Source organism: Peromyscus leucopus, chromosome 6, assembly GCF_004664715.2.
Source record: "Peromyscus leucopus breed LL Stock chromosome 6, UCI_PerLeu_2.1, whole genome shotgun sequence".
Classification (NCBI taxonomy): Eukaryota; Metazoa; Chordata; class Mammalia; order Rodentia; family Cricetidae; genus Peromyscus; species Peromyscus leucopus.
This window is the reverse complement of record NC_051068.1, coordinates 69,445,086-69,464,578: the sequence shown is the minus strand read 5'-3', so window position 1 is coordinate 69,464,578 and position 19,493 is coordinate 69,445,086. Positions and strand designations below refer to the sequence as shown.

At 45.8% G+C, this 19,493-nt stretch overlaps 1 protein-coding gene across 6 annotated transcripts in view; it reads left to right on the top strand.

Moving 5' to 3' along the window:
* Pip5k1a (phosphatidylinositol-4-phosphate 5-kinase type 1 alpha) overlaps positions 1–16,870 on the top strand; it is a 44,317-nt gene extending 27,447 nt beyond the window's left edge. For 5 of the 6 annotated variants that reach the window (XM_028857395.1, XM_028857394.1, XM_028857391.2 and 2 more), the window contains 9 exons: positions 13–312; positions 4,082–4,287; positions 5,060–5,143; positions 6,879–6,927; positions 7,125–7,209; positions 8,108–8,254; positions 8,787–8,916; positions 14,629–14,674; positions 15,388–16,870. In XM_028857395.1, the coding sequence (XP_028713228.1) occupies positions 13–312; positions 4,082–4,287; positions 5,060–5,143; positions 6,879–6,927; positions 7,125–7,209; positions 8,108–8,254; positions 8,787–8,916; positions 14,629–14,674; positions 15,388–15,390 (1,050 nt within the window). In that variant the 3' untranslated portion in view covers positions 15,391–16,870. The remainder of the gene's footprint in view (positions 1–12; positions 313–4,081; positions 4,288–5,059; positions 5,144–6,878; positions 6,928–7,124; positions 7,210–8,107; positions 8,255–8,786; positions 8,917–14,628; positions 14,675–15,387) is intronic. The other variant, XM_037206872.1, reaches the window with a different exon arrangement.
* The last annotated feature ends 2,623 nt before the right edge of the window (positions 16,871–19,493 follow it).

Here is a 19,493-nt window from a genome sequence, read left to right as displayed (position 1 = left end):
TTTATGCCTTAGAATCTTAACCAAAACCCTCGAACTTTGCTGCCTAAATTCTATGGACTGTACTGTGTGCAAGCAGGCGGCAAGAACATACGAATTGTGGTGATGAACAACCTCTTGCCTCGGTCAGTCAAAATGCACATGAAATATGACCTGAAGGGCTCAACTTACAAACGGCGAGCTTCTCAGAAGGAACGAGAGAAGCCGCTCCCCACCTTTAAAGACCTGGACTTCCTGCAAGATATCCCGGACGGTCTGTTTTTAGATGCTGACATGTACAGTGCTCTGTGTAAGACTCTGCAGCGTGACTGTCTGGTGAGTTGCTGTTTTTCTCTGTTGTAGACACAGAAATCATTTTCATTGAAAAGACTCCCTATGTCCTGCTTTTATTTATTTGTTTGTTTATTTTGGAGAGTATGTATATGTGTGTGAGGGGTACAGTTGCACTTTGCCATGTACAGCACAGTTGAGCAGGGGTGCTGTCGCTTAGGTATGAGTGTGTGCTTCCTGTGTGTGGACATGTAGAGGCCAGAGGTCAGCACTGGGTGTCTTCTTGATGGCACTCCACCTTATTTTCTGAGACAAAGTCTCTCACTGAACCTAGAGCTCACCATTTCAGCTAAACTGGCTGACTAACCCATGAGATCTGCCTGTGCCTTCCCCCACAGTGCTGGGGTTACAAATGTGCACTGTCATGCCCTGCTTTTATGTGGGTGCTGGGGACCCAAACTCCACTCCACATGTTTGTGCAGCAAGCACTTTTCCCACTGAGTTTCTTCTCCACCCCCAGATTGCATTTTAGATGACTTTTACATTTGCTCATTGCTGGTCCTTTACTGTGGTGGTATTGTGTTCCCCAAAATATTGTGCACCCTAATAAACTTTATTTGGGGTCAGAGACAGAACAGCCACAATATTAAACATAGAGGATAGGCAGTGGTAGCACACGCCTTTAATCCTAGCATTCCAGAGGCAGAAATCCATGTGTTCAAGGATACAGCCACGCATAGTGATTCATGCCTTTAATCCCAGAAAGTGAGCCTTTAATCCCAGGGAGTGATGGCAGAAAGCAAAAAGATCTATAAGGCGTGAGGACCAGAAACTAGAAGCATTTGGCTGGTTAAGCATTTGGCCTGTTTAAGCATTTAGACTTTTGAGCAGCAGTTCAGCTGAGACCCATTCTGGATGAGGACTCAGAAGCCTCCAGTCTGAGGAAACAAGACCAGCTGAGGATTCGGTGAGGTGAGGTAGCTGTGGCTTGTTCTGGCTCTTTGGTTTTCCAGTGTTCACCCCGATAACTGGCCTCAGGTTTGATTTTATTAATAAGGACTTTTAAGATTCCTGCTACACTTTACATCTTTGCTCTTGTCATTTACCCTCCGCTCCTGGGCTGTAGTCCTTGTGAAGCAAGCCTAGCACTCATAGGAGAACTTCAACTTAATTGTACTACACAGCCCTTATTCCTTAGATTTTGGTCTTGCCTGCCCAATCCAAATTTATATCTTGAAAATTTAAATGCTGTTGAACACTACACAACTGTACACTGGATCTGCTGATTTGTAATATATTTCTAGACCAGTGGTTCTCAACCTTCCTAATGCTTTGACCCTTTAATACACTCATGTGTGGTGACCCCCAACCATAAACTATTTTTGTTGCTGCTTCATAACTATAATTTTGCTACTGTTGTGAATCTTACTGTAAATATCTGTGTTTTCCCATGGTCTTAGACGACCCCTGTCAAAGGGCCATTCAACCTCCTGAAGTGGTCATGGCCCACAGGTCGAGAACCACTTGACTAGATCATCAGTTGTACTCATTCCATTTCTTCTTTTTCCCAGTAAGCATTTCATTGCCTCTAACCTCCACCAGTTCTTCTTGACTCTGTTTCCCTAGTTTGGGGATTACAAGTAAAAGCCATTATGCCCAGTTTTCTAAACCTCGCTTTCTCTTCCCCTAATCCAGTCTCTTGGTTTTTTGAGACAGGGTTTCTCTGTGTAGCCCTGGTTCTCTTGGAATTCACTCTGTAGACCAGGGTAGCCTAGAACTCAGAGATCCACTGGCTCTGCCTCCTGAGTGCTGTGACTAAAGGTGTGCGCCACCCCTGCCTGTCCCTAAACCAGACTCTCAGCCCGCCTCTCTGCAGCCTGTTTCTCAGCAGTGACTGGAGCACCCCATCCTGTTCTGCCCTTGTGTTGCCGTGTGCTCGCCCTTATCTGCTCACTCTGGGTTGCTTCCTCAACGATGCCCATTTTAGTCTGTCTCCTTCAACTAAATGAGTCCTGTCAACTAAATGAGCCAATAGTTGTTTCCAGTTTGACTCAGGCAGTTGTAGCCAGCCACTCCTCATCCTTTTTTCTACACACTAATTATGGCACCCTTGGTTGAACAGCATTGTCAGAATGAGCTGTGGGAGCTGATGTGAGTAGACGCTTTCACCTTGTTCTAGGGAACAAAACAGGTTAACAGGTTGAATGTGCTTCTTGCTCTAGACTTTTTTTTGTTTTTGTTTTTTCGAGACAGGGTTTCTCTGTATAGTTTTGGAGCGTGTAGACCAGGCTGGCCTCAAACTCACAGAGATCCGCCTGGCTCTGCCTCCCGAGTGCTGGGATTAAAGACGTTCGCCACCACCGCCCGGCGCTCTAGGCTTTTATAATGGTCTTTTTTCACTTTATTTACTTGGTCTTACTTGTTTTTTTTTTTTTTTTTTTTTTTTTTTTTTTTTTTTTTGAGACAGGGTTTCTCTGTAGCCCTGGCTGCCCTGGAACTCTCTCTGTAGACCAGGCTGGCCTCAGAATCCAATTGCCTCTGCCTCCCAAGTGCTAGGATTAAAGGTGTGCACCGTCACTGCCCAACTCAGTGATCTTCTTTTTTATCGTTTTCTGTGGTCTTTATCGTGTAAACATTTGTACTGTAGTGTTGTATTGCACTTGTTTCTATATTTTTATTCAGTAAAGGTTGAACGAAACTGAGGCTGACTGTGTAAAGTTCTGCCACAAATCTGCTCTGGCCCACATCTGTCACAGTGTACTTTTTTCCCCTTGTTGTTTTTGTTTTTGGTTTGTTTTTTTGAGATTGGGTCTCAGGTAGCCCAATCTATCCTTGTCTTCCTTATGTAGCTATGGGTGACCTTGAATTCCTGATGCTGTCTTCATCATCTTCCAAGTTCTGAGGTTGCAGGCTTTCGCTACCATGCTCAGTTTATGCAGTGCTAGGAATGGGGCTTAGATAAAAGATCCTAGCCTGTTGGTACAGATTCTTTACAGGACAGATACATAGTCCTTTTTCATAGAAAAAGACAGTGAGCTTTTCATAAGCGACAAAATGAACTCAAAAAAATAAGTTGCAATGGGTAGGTACTCTGGTGGCTTGGACCTCTAATTCCTTTTGTGGGGAACTTGGTGAGACCATATCTCAAAATTTAAAGAGTAAAGGGAGGGCCAGGCATCAGTGGCACATACCTTTAATCCCAGCATTTGGGAGGCAGAGCCAGGTGGATCTCTGAGTTTGAAGCTAACCTGGTCTACAGAGCAAGATCCAGGACAGTCATCAAAACCATACAGAGAAACCCTGTCTCAAAACTCCCCCCCCACACACAAAAAAAAAGGACAAAGGCTGGGGTTATACCTTAGTGATATATGCCAGAGACCTGTATTCAATCTCCAGTACTGCAAAAAATATTTATTATTCAGTAGTTAATATTATTCAAATGGCAGACAAAAGGAGTGTAACTAAAGACCTACCAGAGTGATGTGTTTTTTTGTTTTGGGTTTTTTTTTTTTGGAAAGGGGGCGATTTTCGAGACAGGGTTTCTCAGTATAGCAGTCCTGGCTATCCTCGAACTGCTTTGTAGACCAGGCTGGCCACGAACTCACAGAGATCTGCTTTCCAAGCCTCCCACGTGCTGGGATTAAAGGTGTACGCCACCACTGCCCGGCGAGTGATGTGTTCTTTAAGAGCAAATACAGCCTATGGTTGTCTGGAGCTTCACTGTCTAGTTAGGTTATGAAAGTGGTGAGAACTTGAAAACTTGGAGTCCTGATACCTCTCAGAGTTTGATTGTCTTGTCCTCTCTCCCCGTTAGGTGCTACAGAGCTTCAAGATAATGGACTATAGCCTCCTGATGTCAATCCACAATATGGATCATGCACAGCGAGAGCCCGTGAACAATGAAGCACAGTACTCAGTTGACACCCGCAGACCAGCCCCCCAGAAGGCGCTCTATTCCACAGCTATGGAATCCATTCAGGGCGAGGCTCGGCGGGGTGGCACTGTGGAGACTGAGGACCAGTGAGTGGGCTTGGGGGCCACAGCTGTCACACATGTTCTCACAGTGCTTCTCTCGAAGGCACCTGGCTTCTGGAAAAGAGTCGCTTTGATTTCGCAGTGAGGCCGGCAGCATTAGTGCTCATGGGGCCATTGACTGGTCTTTTATAAAAGAAAGCAAAATATCTAAGATGAAATGTTAACACTTCAAAACTGTAAATCACGTTAGGTTTTTGTTTTTTTGTTTTTTGTTTTTTTGAGACAGGGTTTCTGTATAGCTCTGGCTGTCCTGAAACTCCCTCTGTAGACCACGCTGGCCTCAAACTCAGTGATCCCCCTGCCTGGTCTGGGCCACCACCATCCAGCTCACATTAGAACGTTTATCACAGCTTACTGTAGGCCTCTTTGCTGAAGGCCTGTTACTGCCTTGGGTTTATCCAATGACTGTGGTTACTAAGTTTCAGATGTTTCATTTTTTAGGTGTCTTATAACATGACTGCCAAGGAAGTTATCTTAGTGGGAACAAATAAAGATACAAAAGTACCAGCATGTTCATTTTTATTTGGGGACTGGTCCCAAAATTACTGAGTAGTCATGATTTCAATCTCTTTGATGGAGCTATGTGAGACAAGTACAGGCGATTATCATACATGATCCAGAGGGGTTCTTTGTCTGTCTGGAGGATGTGTCAGTTATATTTAGCTATTAGTTCCATGTCCAGGTTTGACTGGAGGTTAGAAGTCTCCACCTGCTAGTGAGCAGATTTTCCTAACTCTTTTCCTCTTGTTTTCCTCAGCATGGGTGGCATCCCTGCCCGGAATAACAAAGGGGAAAGGCTCCTCCTTTATATTGGCATCATTGATATTCTGCAGTCTTACAGGTGAGGGTGATGGACATGTGGATTACAGACTGGGGACAGGGTACATTGAGCTGTGGTTGCTCTTTTTTCCCCCCTCCTTCCTTTTGGCTTTTTGAGACAGGGTTTCTCTTTGTAGCCCTGGCTGTCCTGGAACTCCCTCTGTAGACCAGGCTGGCCTCTGCCTCTTGAGTGCTGAGATTGAAGATGTGCACCACCACTGCCCTGGCCTTCCTTTCTTTTTTTATCCTCCCCCCGCCCCCCATTTTAGAGTGTTTTGCCATTGTCTATATGTGTGCACCACTTGAATGTCTGGTGCCCATGGAGGTCAGAGGAGGGTGTTGGATCCCCTAGGATTGGAGTTAAGATGGTTGTAAGGCATCATGGAGATTTTGGGAACTGAACCCAGGCCTTCTGCAAGGGCAACAAGTGCTCTTACCTGCTGAGCTGTCTTGCCAGTCCTCAACATACGTCTTTTTAGATGTGTTCTTTTCCTTTCCTGGAACTCCCTGTATAGACCAGGCTGGCCTCAAACTCAGAGATCTGCCTCTCAAGAGATGGGATTAAAGGCGTGAGCCACTTCCGCCTGGCTTAGATGTGTTTTTTGTAAAGTTCTTCAGGATGCAAGAACGGTGAGTCGCAGTCTGGTCACCTCGAGCTTTTAGGTGCTTTGTTCCCTGGTTTTTCTGGATTGCTGCCTCTTCAACACGATACATCTTTTCTGTGGAATACTGAGTCAGTCCTCAGATAGACGCCTAGGGTGGAGCGCTCCATCTGCCTTGACTTGCAGAGAAACCTGTAGGTTGAGTCATCTTCCGTAGAGGGAGGCAGCTGGAAGCACATTCTGACCCCACGAAGAAGGAGAAGTCAGAGCTCTGTATTATGTAAAATGACCGGCCTCTGGCAGGGAAGTGGGGATGGGGAGGAGCCGCAAATGGTAGGCTCCATTTCGTTCCTGACACACTGCAGCTCCTACCTTGGGCTGACTGACTGGTCAGTATTTGATTTACTGGTTACTACCACTAAACTTTCTTACACTTAGTTGTTTGTTGTGTGTGTTTGTGTATGTCTAGGCTGCAGTGGGCATGTGGAGGTCAGAGGACAATTTGTGGGAGTCGGTTCTCTCCATCTTGTGGATTCTGGGGGTTAAACTCAGGTCATCAGATAGGCAGGCACCTATACCCACTGAGCCACCCCGCCAGCCCTCTTACCCAAGTGTAACTGTACTTTTCAGTCTTACCCTCCTATTCCTTTAGCTTTCTTTTCTCTTTCTCTTCTGATTTGTTGTTTGTTCTGGGTTTGGTTTTGTTTTTCAGACAAGGTCTCACAGTGTAGCCCAGGCAGACCTGGAGCTCATGGCAACCCCCCAGACCCAGTCTATCGAGTGCTTGGTTACAGGCATGTGCTACTACTTTACCCTGCCTTTCCTTTACAGTTAATTGATTTCATTTTGCTTTGCTGTGCTTTTCTAGCAGTGGAACCCAGGGCCTCATACATGTTGGCAAGTGTTTCATTACTGAACTGTCCTGCTTATTTAATTGGCTTAGCTAGAAGTAGCATTGATCTCCATGTGGAATAAGTACTACCATGGTAGTTCTTTGGAAAGCCAGTGTACCACAGTACACACAGTGGGTGTGCTTGCCCAGTGTTTATCTGTTTAAGGTTTTCTGTTATCGTGGCCCCTTTTTAGCCCTCTAAAATAAGTAATCATAATAGTCTTTCATTTAAAAAATTGTGTGATGCACATTTTTCTTGGCAGGTTTGTGAAGAAGTTGGAGCACTCTTGGAAAGCACTGGTACACGATGGGGTGAGTGTGCAGTCAGCTGCAGGCCTCCCCCCACCTCTCCGTTCCCTGCCATTTGCTCCTCACATGTGTGCATGCATTCTGTCTACGGAGTATCCGTTTCATTTCTGGAGGGTTTCAGTGTAAGGACAGGCCCGTGGAGGACACAGCCTCCTGCCTGGCCTCTGTGTAACGCTGCAGTCATCTCCTCTCTTCACCAGGACACAGTGTCAGTGCATCGGCCAGGCTTCTATGCTGAGCGGTTCCAGCGCTTCATGTGCAACACAGTGTTCAAGAAGATTCCCTGTAAGTGGCTTCTTCCAGATGACCCCCAGTGGCTCCCTTCCCCCAAGAGATGGTGGGCAGGACACCTCTGTCAGGGAGCTGCCAAGGCCAGCGGCCTCTCCTGCTCTGCCTCCATCCTGTGAGCGCTGCTTCTCGTCCTTGTGTCAGCCCCTGTCTGTCCCGTGTCCGAGTCGCTGCTCCCCCCTGGCTCTCCTTCCATGTCTCGTCGAGGTGAGGGCTACTTCTGGGGAGATGGTGGGACTGGAAAAAAATGTGTAGCTGTCGCTGTAGACTGATGCAGGCTCAGGCTCTAAAGGCAGACTTGTGTGTAGAGAGGGGCGAGGGTGTTCCTGCGCTCTTCTTACCTTCCGTGTCGGGCCAGGAGTTGTCGGGTAGGTCACGTGGTTGAGTGGTGTTGACGGCTGTTGAAGGAGGTTTCAGTCTTGGCCCTCAGCGTTCCAGACACAGAAGTACCTGTGTTCTTTTTAAACTTGGTGCATTTGGACACTTTCCCTTTGGGAGGTGAAGAAGGCGTAGATCATAGACAGGCTGTGAGGCCTAGCAGTCTCTGTTTTCAAAGGGAAGCACCAGCGTCGATTACAGTGCACTAAGAAGGGTGGGGACACGTCGTCTGTAGCTTTTACTGGTCACGTTAATAAAGGACAGGTACACTCCATTGGTGAAATCCGAGCAGAAGGCAATGTTTTTGTCACTTCTTAAGTTTTCCGTTTCTTTCCAGAGTGAGTGACTTGACCCTTGTCTGAGCAGTCCTCTGTAGGCCACCGTTGCTGACATTAACCCATTTTCTGCCTTTGCTTCAGAACGACTTTGTGTGTGTTGGGGTACTAGCAGCTGGTGTCTGTCTTGGTGACGGTTTCTGAGGTGGGTGCTAAGTAGACTCTCTCTCTCCCTTTTGAAGTGAAGCCTTCTCCTTCCAAAAAGTTTCGGCCTGGCTCGTCTTTCTCTCGGCGATCAGGCCCCAGCGGCAACTCGTGCATTACTTACCAGCCATCGGTCTCTGGGGAACACAGAGCACAAGTGACAACAAAGGCGGAAGTGGAGCCAGGTCAGCCCCAGGGCTGGGGTCCCCTTGCGTCTGGATACCCTCTCCCTCCCTTCTTCGGAGCGCGTAGGTTCTCTGGCCAGGACCTCTGCTCCCCGTTTCTATGCAGTAAAAACTAACTTGCTAACTTGTCTTGAGTTTTTTGTTTTTGTTTTTTACTTCTGAGAACAGGGTTCTCTGTGTAGCCCTGGTTGTCCTGGAATTCACTATAGACCAGGCTGGTCTCGAACTCAGAGATCCTCCTGAGTCTGCATCCCGAGTGCTGGGACTAAAGGCATATGCCACCATACTCAGCTGTTTGTTTGGAGACAGGGTCACACTATGTAGCCCAGGCTCTCCTGGAATTAACTGTGTATGTAGCCAAGCTGACCTCAACCTCATGACCCTCGTTTCTCAGTCTCCTAAGTACTAGGATTACAGAAGTGAGTCCCCATGCCCCTCTAAGTCACTACATTTTTCCTGTGTTTCCTGACTTACCTGACAATACTCCATTTATTGATTCATTCCTTGTTTATCAATTGTCTTTTTTCTCCAGATGTGCACCTTGGGCGTCCTGATGTCTTACCTCAGACTCCACCTTTGGAGGAGATCAGTGAGGGCTCACCTGTTCCTGGCCCCAGTTTCTCAACTGTAGTTGGAGAACCTTTGCAGATACTAAATTTGAGGTTGGTTTCTTAGCCTGTTACTCCATATAACCTCTTTGAGGTCCTCAGAAATCTTCATTTTGACATTTTCAAGAGCCTATGCTGGGTGTTGTGGTGTGCTAGGGAGGCAGTGACAGGTAGATCTCAGAGTTCAAAGCCAGCCTGAGCTACCTAGTGAGTTCCAGGACAGCCAGGGTTATAGAGAGGCCCTATCTCCAGAGAGAGAGAGAGAGAGAGAGAGAGAGAGAGAGAGAGAGAGAGAGAGAGAGAGAGAGAGAGAGAGGAGAAAGGGGGGAAAAGAGAATTTATTGTTTGGTTGGTGGTTTTGAGACCGTCTCACTGAATAGCCCACACTGACCTCAGATGTGCAGTCCTTCTGTATCAGTCTCCTGTGTCCTGTAGTCAGGTGCTACCACCCTGTCAGCAGTCAAGCATTCAGGAGGCTAGTACAGTAATCATGACTTCATTTTGTGACCTAGTACGTTATCTATTCCATCATAATAAATTACTTCCATACTTAATGGCTTAAAATAAGAAACCTGACTGGGTGTTGTGGGACATACCTTAAATCCTAGCACTAAAGAGTTAGACAATGTAAGATGGGAATTCAGAGCCAGCTTGGCCTGTATGAGACCTGGTCTCAAAACAAACAGAGCTAAACAAAAACCTATGTCATAGTTGCTTGGGTTAGGAATCCAGATTTAGCTTATATAGGTCTTTGAGCTAAGATTTCTCAGGAGATGGTAATGAAACTGTTGGCCAGAAATAGGATCCTGTCCTCAAGTGGAAGAATTTCTTTCTAAGCTCATTGATATGGTTAGTGGTGTGACTTGGTTCCTTGCTGGGGCAAGACTAAAGACAGCCCTCTGTTTGCCGTATGGGTTCTCCACTGAGCAACTCAGAACATAGCTCCTAGCTTATCTGTCAGTGTGTGTGAGAGAGGTGTCTCTACATAGAAACTGGATCTACATAGAAACCATATATAGAATTCTTTTTTTTTTTTTTAAACATTTGTTTTGGTTTTAAGAGACATGGTTTCTCTGTGTAACAGTCCTGGCTGGCTTGAAATTTACTCTGTAGACCAGGCTGGCCTCTAACTGACAGAGATCCACCTGCCTCTGCCTCCCACGTAGTAGGATTAAAGGCGTGCACCACCACTGCCCAGTGATACTATAGAATTTTTGTTTTGTTTTGTTTCTAGACAGGATTTCTCTTTGTAGCTCTAGCTGTCTTGAACTTGCTTTGTAGACCAGACTAGCCTCGAACTCACCGAGATCTGCCTGCCTCTGCTCCCAAGGGCTGAGGTTAAAAGTGTGCGCCACCACTGCCTGGCTGACTGTAGAATTCTTGATACCTATTCTTAGAATTGGTAGGATGCTATCACCCATGCTACATTTCCCGTGATGACTCAAGGCTGTGACTGAGGCAGCAGGGATCCCTGGGGGCTGTCTCAGACTCTGCTTTCCACTGGCCACGGTGCCTTACTTGGAGTTGCCTGTAATCAAAGCACTCTGGGGCTCAAGCACAGCGGTTACAGGAGTGTGAAGCCAGCCTGGTTTTGAATGGCTCCCTGGGTGCAGTTTCATAAGCACTGCTCCTCAAGTTCTCCTCCTCTTACACTATGGACCTGTGGTCTAAAAGGAGGAGTTATCGTCTCCTCTTAAGCCATCCTACGGTGGGAGGGCACTGCAAATGCTGTATACATTGCTTTCAACTGTGAGAAGTCAGGGACAGGAGGGATTGTTCAGTGGTACAGCATTTCCCTAGCATAGCTGGGGCCCTGGGTTTTATCTTTAGTGCTGTACACAACGAGAAAGGCACAGAGAATCATTAGCTGTCCTACAGTCCAGGGACTGTTGGTCTTTCTTCAGTTGGGTCTCAGAGTGTAGAAATCACTCTACAGAGTACTTGGTTTCACTTTACCTTTGGTCTTCCTGTTTCAGGAAAGCTAGAGTATATTTTCAGCTTTTTTTCTTTTAAATAAAGGTTTATTTATTTTTTAATTTATTTTTATGTGCATTGGGTTTTTTCCTGCATGTATGTCTGTGTGAGGATGCCAGGTCCACTGGAGCTGGAGTTACAAATAGTTGTGAACTGCCATGTGGGTGCTGGGAATTGAACCTAGATCCATCTGGAAGAGCAGCCAGTGCTTTTAGCTGCTGAGCCATCTCTCCAGGTCCTATTTTCAGCTTCTAGTAGAATTTGAAGGAGGATGTGTCCAATGGTCTCTTGTTTCAAATTTTATTTACAGTTATAAAGTTTAGCTTAGCATGGTAATGCCTTTAATTCTGACATTCAGGAGGCAGAAGGATCTTGAGTTCAAGGCCAGCCAGCACTATACAGTGAGACTCTGCCCCCCAAAAAACCTACAACTTTTATAAGAAATTTTAACTCTGTGTGTGTGTGCATGCACATGTGTGCATGTGTGCAGTGCCTTTGCAAGCATGAAAGCTTGTTAACAGCCTCTAGTGATCTCTTGGTGTTGTTTTATCTCATGCCCTTTTGGTTTAAGTTAGCACTGTTTCTGCTGCTGGTAGAATTCTAGCAAAGGGTCATTCCATTGTGTGACTCTTACTAGATTTTACTCCAGTAGATAAAATACCTGTTCAATGATACCTTTTTTTTTCTATCTTTTTTTTTCTAATTGTTTTTACCTTTATTTTATGTGTATGAGTATTTTTGTCTCCATGTATGTCTGTGTACCATGTGCATGTCAAGTGCCACCAGTACTGAGCATTGGCTCCCCAAGAACTAGAGTTCCAGGTGGTTGTGAGTTGGGTAGGTGCTGGGAACTGAACTCGGGTCCTCTGCCAGAGCAGTAAGTGCTCTTAATGACTGAGCCATCTCTCCAGCCCACAGATGCCTTCCTCATACTCCCTGTGCTTTAGAGTTACGAGTGTCTGTGAGACAAACGTGCAGCTTCTTCTATTTGGTCTTTTTATTGGTACTTGAGGAGAGAACCCAGGCATTCATACATTACATCTGTATCTCACTCTTTGTTGTTGTTTGAGAAAAGGTCTCACTTAGGTAACTTTGACTAGCCTAGAATTTGCTATGTAGACCAGGCTGGCCTGGAACTCAGAGTCACCTGCCTCTGTCTCCTGAGTGTTGGGATTAAAGACATGTACCACCATGCCAGGCTTAGGCCTTCATTATTATTTTTTTTTTTTAAGAAAATTTCTATTCATTTTACATACCAATCACAGATCCCCCTCTCCTCCCTTCTCCCACCCCCCGGGCCTTTATTTTTTTATTTTTATTTTTTTATTTTTATTTTTTTTATAAATAATTTTTTTTTAGATTTATTTATTTATTACACATACAGTGTTCTGTCTACATTCCAGAAGAGGGCACCAGATCTCATTATAGATGGTTGGGAGCCACCATGTGGTTGCTGGGAATTGAACTCAGGACCTCTGGAAGAACAGCCAATGTTCTTAACCTCTGAGCCACCTCTCCAGCCCAGGGCCTTTATTTTTTAATTTTAAATTTTCTTCAGATTTATTTGGAGGGGGCCGGCACACATATGCTACACATTGTGGATATCGGAGAACAGCCTTCCATGTAGGCTCCAGGGGTCAAGCTTGCTGGCAGACTCACGCTTGCTGGCAAGCACTGTAGCCTGCCGAGCCGTCTAACCAGCCTTCTTTGTTGGCTTTTGAGATGCCTGACTCTGTAACCTAAGCTGGCCTAGTGCTTACAGCAATCCTCTACATCAGCCTTCCCAGTACCAGTATTACAGTGTGGGCACTGCCCCTGGCTGAGGTACTTAAGTCTGAGGTCAAGACCTAGGCAGAGTAGACAAGATGGATGAGCACCATTGCCTCTGGGCTCCAGTACTACTACAGTACTACTGTTGGCCAGCGATACTCCATAGTTACTTGTCATTTCCTTTCTATAGCTAGCGTTCTTGAGAGCAAACAAAGAAAACCTTCGTTCAAGAAGGAGCCACAACAGGCAGTGGTGGCGCACGCCTTTGATCCATCTCAACACTCGGGAGGCAGAGGCAGGCGGATCTCTGTGAGTTCGAGATCCTAGGCTACAGAGCGAGTTTGATCTTCAGAACCCATATAGTTTGGTCTTCAAAACCCATATGGTATAAAGAAAGAACTGATTCTGTGGTCTGCCCCCTGACCCCCGCAGTCATGCTGTGTGGCCTGTGCACACATATCCCAAATGCAAACAGTTGGCTGAGGGCACTGGCAATCTTATGGGGATCCTGAGACAATAAGAATTATGGGGCTGGAGAGATGGCTCAGAAGGTTAAGAGCACTGCTTGTTCTTCCAAAGGTCCTGAGTTCAATTCCCAGCACCCACATGGTGGCTCACAACCATCTGTAGTGAGATCTGGTGCCCTCTTCTGGCCCGCAGGGGTGTGTGCAGACAGAACACTGTATACATAATAAATAAATAAATCTTAAAAAAAAAAAAAAAAAAAGAATTATGATTAAGTCCTGACTGGAATAGTCTGTAAGGCTGCATTGTCTGAGCCAGTTGCCTTGAAGCTGTTTTTGGATATTGGATCATCTGGGCCATGGTGTCATTGGAGACTTTTCAGGGTGTCTTGGCTGATAAAACCATATTAGCCTGGAAGCAAGCCACCTCACCAACTCCATGAATTCTCTACTGAATGTCTCTTTAAGTTCTCAGCCGAAAGGGGCCTCTAGCCGAAAAGGTTCTGATTCCTGTCTCCCCCTGCCTTATATACCTTTCTTTGCCCAGCGATATTACTTCCTTACTAATGCTGGGATTAAAAGTATGTACCGGGCTGGAGAGATAGCTCAACAGTAAGAGCATTGGCTGTTCTTTCAGAGGTCCTGAGTTCAATTCCCAGCACCCACATGGTGGCTTACAACCACCTGTAATGAGATCTGGTGTCCTCTTCTGGCCTGCAGGCAGAATACTGTATACTAAATAAATATTTAAAAAATAAAATAAAATAAAGGTGTGTGCCAAAACTGCCTGGCTCTGTTTCTCTCCTAGACTGAGTCAATCTCATATAGTCCAGGGTGGCTTTAAACTCACAGAGATCCAGACAGATCTCAGCCTCCTGAGTAGTAGGATTAAACGTGTGCCACCACTGCCCAGCCTCTATGCTTAATCTAGTGGCTTGTTTTGTCCTCTGATCTTCAAATTTTATTAGGGTACACAATATACCAACCACAGGTTGTTTGTTAGACAAGAGCTAGAATGCTAAGATTCACTTGCCTCTGACTCCTTGCCTGCTGGGGTTAAAGGTATATGCCATCACCCTGGGCCTTTGACTTTGTGTCTTGAAAACAGTGTCTCATAAGTATATCCAGAATAGCCTTGAGGTCACTCTGTAGCTAGACAGACCTTGAACTATCAAACCTCCTGCCTCAGCCTCCAAGTAGCTGGGATTATAGACATATGCATCACCGTGTCTGGCTTAAATTTAGTAGCTTCTTAGGTTTTCTCTTCTGTGTTGTTAGTCTGTTCTTCAACCTTGGTGTGGGTTCCAGGAATCAAACTCAGGTTGCCAGGCTGGTACAGCAAGCCCCTTACCCACTGAGCCATCTCTTCAGCCTAGTGGTGTTGTCTGAATCTTAAAAGAAACATGAAGAGGCAATATAATTGACCTTGGAGGATGTGCTGGGGGTGGAAGCCAGGGTTATACATGCTGTATGTCTGTTCTGCCACTTGAGCTACACCCATAGCCCCTTTCATCTTCTAATTCTCTCTGCCTTTTTCTTTTTCTTCTCCTCCTGTTAGTTCTACCTTGGAAAAGCTTGAAGTTGCAGAGTCCGAGTTCACCCATGTGAGTATCTGCCTGAAAGTTGTAAAGTGGGTCACTGATGGGATGGAACAAAAAAGTTGATTGGGAAGTATTCATGTGCCCTTGAACCTGGGTTTTAAAAAATTGTGATCAGGGGCCTGGAGAGATGTCTCAGGGGTTAAGAACACTGGCTGTTCTTCCAGAGGTCCTGAGTTCAATTCCCAGCAACCACATGGTGGCTCACAACCATCTACAATGAGATCTGGCTCCCTCTTCTGGCCTGCAGACAGAACACTCACTGTATACATAATAAATGAATAAATCTTTAAAAAAAAAATTGTGATCAGGCATGATGGCACACATCTTGAATTCCAGTACTTGGAAGTCAGAGTTGAAGGCGTGTGCCCCCCACCCCCCAACCCTGGCCAGGGTTGTGGTTTTAAAACTTCATACATACTTGGAGCTGGGCGTGGTGGCCCACGCCTTTAATCCCAGCACTCGGGAGGCAGAGGCAGGCTGATCTTTGTGAGTTCGAGGCCTGCCTGGACTACATAGCGAGATCCAGGACAGCCAGATCTACACAGAGAAACCCTGTCTCAAAAAACAAACATAAAAAACAAAAACAACTTCATATTTTGGAAGTTGAAACTAAAAAGAGAAGGGAAAAAATCAGTTTTGCTAGCTAGGATGAGAACCTTGAATTCCATTCCTGCCTCCTCGTCTCATGGTTGACTTTACATTCTTGCTCTTTTCAGTGAACAGTGAGCCTCAGAAGACCTGAGACAAGACTCTACTGTCGCTTTGATCCCAAGATGTCAGCCCCTTGCCCCGGGAATGCTAAGTCTTCTTCTTGGTCATCAGAAGAGGAGAGAAGCGTGGAGCTAGCAGAGCTCTCTAGGCCGCCTCCCCTTCGCTGGGCACCAGTGCCTTCGACAGTTGAGGACAGCAGCGTCCCCACCACTCCAGATGGATGGCATGAATCTTTCCTGGGTCAGTCATGGCTTCTGTGACTGAATATTTTCAAACCCCATTCTTTGTGCAGATGTGGGCTGCTGGACAAGGTGATTTTCTTCTCTTCACCTTTTACCTGGAGCTGGACTCTTAACTTCCTCAGGACAGACTGGCTGGACATCGTTCCCACATTCGCTCTTCCCTCTGGTCTTTGAGAAGACCCCAGTGATTTTTATTATAAAGGTTTTCTGGGGGAGATTAAGGATGATCCTACTCCCAGCCTTCTTTCTTCCTTACAAAAGGAAAAGAACAAACAGCACACGACATAGACGCTCTAGAGGGTTAGGAAGCGCCCTAGTGTTTGTGCAGCTGAAAGACTGTGACTTTCCTGCCGGCAGCCGCTCTCTCCCTACTCGGGGCTGAGGGAGTGGAGAGGGCATGGCCACCTGTACCCTTTGAGAAGACAGGGCAGCCATGCCAGGAGAGTAGACCTTCTTAGCAGGATTCTACTCACTGCCAGGTCACACAGTAACTATTTTGCAATTTGGAATGTATTCTAATAGTTTTTCTAAATATAAAAGAATTATCAAATGATTTTAGACCATTCTCCAAAGGAGATTCCTTTGTTCTTCCCTTATTTTCCAACAGTATTCTGCTCTTTGTGGAGCTATGGTGGAGGGAGACATTTGTGTCTGTTTAACAGGCAGTCGTATCTATGAGGCTAGAGAATATTTTCTTAAACTTCTGGGGAGCTGCAGACTTCCCTCAGTAGGGTGATTGCCGTGCCCCCTGGCCTGCCCCCTGCTCTGTGTAGAGAAGCTGGAAGTGGGGTCTCGTAAGGCCTCTCCTCCTCTCAGGGTTGTGGTCCATCTGGTCCTGGCCCGTGGGGCAGTACATGGTGTTTCAGGCAGGCTGTTGAAATCTCATGTTGTTACTTCTCCAACCCATCCCACCTTGATAGCAAGTTAGCCTATCCCCGTAACTGTCTATATTAGACATCCCCAGCCAGGTTCTGGCTGCCTGTCTTTGCTGCCATGTTCTTTTTTACAAGAAGGAAAGAAACAATTCTTGCTATTTTTTTCATAATTTACTATTTATGATGTATTTAAGTGTTTTATTCAGGACAGAGTTCTGTAAGGGGTGGGAGGGAATATCTGAGGGTGGGCTGGGACTTAGGGAGTGGACCTGGGGAGTCAACATTTTTATGGAGTGTTACTATTTGTCTCTACTTTGTATTGTTGAAAAATGACAAATGCAATATAAAAGAAATAAATACCTGGTTTTAATGTACTAAAATTGTGTCAGTTATTTAGACCCATTTTTAAATATTTTGATTAGCCTGATAGTGATGGTTTTATTACATTTTCATACATGTACATGAAGTACACGGTCATTCTCACCTCCCTTGTCACCTTTCTGTCCCTTGTTGGGGTAGTTGTTGGTGCTGGGCTTAAACCCAGGAAGAAAGAACTTGGGCCTGACTGTTGAGCCTTCTTGGGTCTTTTCCACATCTCCTCTGCTCCAGCTCCCTCCTCCACCCAGGCTCGGTTTGGGTTAGAATGAGCAAAATCTTTAGCAGCCTTCCCATCCTTCAGCTGAAGTATAACTCGGGCTGAGAGCAGGGGCTTCAGTTCCCATCAGAACAGTTTAAACTTCACGAAGAACTCTTGCGGAGATTATAACTCGGTCTGTTTAACTCAAAGGTTTGAGAATCCAAAGCTCCGGTTGAAGAGAAGAGGAAGAGGAAGGAGAGTAAGATGTCCGTTGGCCCTAGAAGGCCTTCTGACTAACCCAGAGGCTCCCTTAAGGAAAGCTCTTTTTCTGGGCTGGAGAGAGGAGTCCGGCTAAGAACACCGTTTGGTTAGTTGCTAGCACAGACAAGGGGCCTCACAACCCTCTGTAACTCTAGTCACAAAGGGTCTGACACCCTCTTTTTGGCTCTATAGATACCAAGCATGTATGTGATGCACATACAGGCAAACACTCATAAAATGCATCCCAAAAGATAATGGTGTACATTTGCATTTAGGCTCTTCAATAGGAAAGTGAGCTGGGCTCATTTTAATGCCTGCAGATGGGGAAGCTTTTAACAGTCAGATTTCATGTATTCGTGTGTGTGTGTGTGTGTGTGTGTGTGTGTGTGTGTGTGTGTGTGTGTTTGCACATAGGTATAGGATGCATACTTGTGGAAACCAGAAGACAGCCTTGGTGCCCCTTCCCACCTTGTTTTGTAAGAAACTCATTGACCAGTCTCTCATTGACAAGTGTGTCCCACTGTGCCTGCCTTGTGTATGTCCGGTCCTCCCGCTTGCTCGGCAGGTAGTTCATGGCTGAGTTGTCCCAGGCTGGAGAGAAGCAGTCAACTAAACCTTGTTCTTTTCCCACCAATACTCCCTGTCCTGTGGAGATCATTAGAAGAGTTAGAGCCCGCCGCCGCTGCAGGAGTCCTGGCTGGCAAGCTTTGAGGAAGTTTCTTTTCCTCTGCCTGAGAACTGGTTGAAAGGTGGCAGCTGCATGCTCCAGGAAAAACGCACGCAGGAGCTGTGAGGACAGGCCGGAAAGGAAAGGCGGGGAGGTTCAGCCATGACCATCAGTGTGAAAGCTGGAGACCAAGGTCTTTTCCCAGAGGATGGGGGCCCCAGATGGTTCTAGATGGCAGGGGTTATCCCCTCTTTAGAGATGGTGACATTCTTGGCAAGGATGGGGACAGAAATCGCTGTGGAAATGGTGTCACATGAAGCAGGTCATTCTGCTGACACTGAGCTATACCGTCATGTAAATAATTTCCGTAGTAATAAATGGATGACATCTAAACTAATGGCAAAAAAAGTGATATTTTTTAAATATTTTCTTTATTTTTATTGTATGTGTACCAGTGTTGGCCTGCAGGTATATATGTGACCACACATATGCCTGGTGCTTGTGGAAGTCAAAAGAGAGCACCGTATTCCCTGGATTTTTTTATTTTTTGGTTTTTAGAGACAGGGTTCTCTGTGTTGTTTTGGTGCTTGTCCTGGATCTTGCTCTGTAGCCCAGGCTGGCCTTGAACTCACGGAGATCCTCCTGGCTCTGCCTCCTGTGCTGGGATTAAAGGTGTGTGCCACCACTACTGCCTGGCTCTGAATTTTTTTTAAAGATTTATTTATTTATTTATTGAATTTATTTGTTTGTTTATTTATTTATTATGTATACAAAGTTCTGCCTGCATGCATGTACACCTTCAGGCCAGAAGAGGACACCAGATCTTATTACAGATGGTTGTAAGGCTCCATGTGGTTGCTGGGATTTAACTCAGCACCTCTGGAAGAGCAGCCAGTAGTCTTAACCTGAGCTGTCTCTCCAGTATCCAAAAATGATTATTATAAACACTTACTTAGCAGCTCCTGAGCAGTGCATGAGACATGGGTATAGATGTAACCAACCGTCTTATTAAATAAGAAACACAGAAACAATGCAAAAGAGAAAGCCGAGAGGTCAGAGCTCAGAGCTAAAATCTCACCCTTCCGCCTGTGGTGTCCCAGCTTCCCGAATGAGAGTTCTGTTTCCTGTCTGTTCGTCTATTTAAAGTATTTTGTTCTGCCTTCTCATTGGTTGTAAACCCAAACACGTGACTGCCTCATCACTGTCTGAATGTACAGCCCCCTAGGTCTTAAAGGCATATGTCTCCAATGCTGGCTATATCCCTGAACACACAGAGATCTATGGGATTAAAGGCGTGTGCCACCACTGCCACACTCTTGCTATGGCTCTAATAGCTCTGACCCCCGGGCAACTTTATTTATTAACATACAATCAAAATCACATTTCAGTACAATTAGATTACCACCACACATGGGGATCAAAAGAAGTAAACTGGCCATGAAGAGTTACAGTGTTCAGGAGTAAAAACACACAAACTCATTAGCTGTGA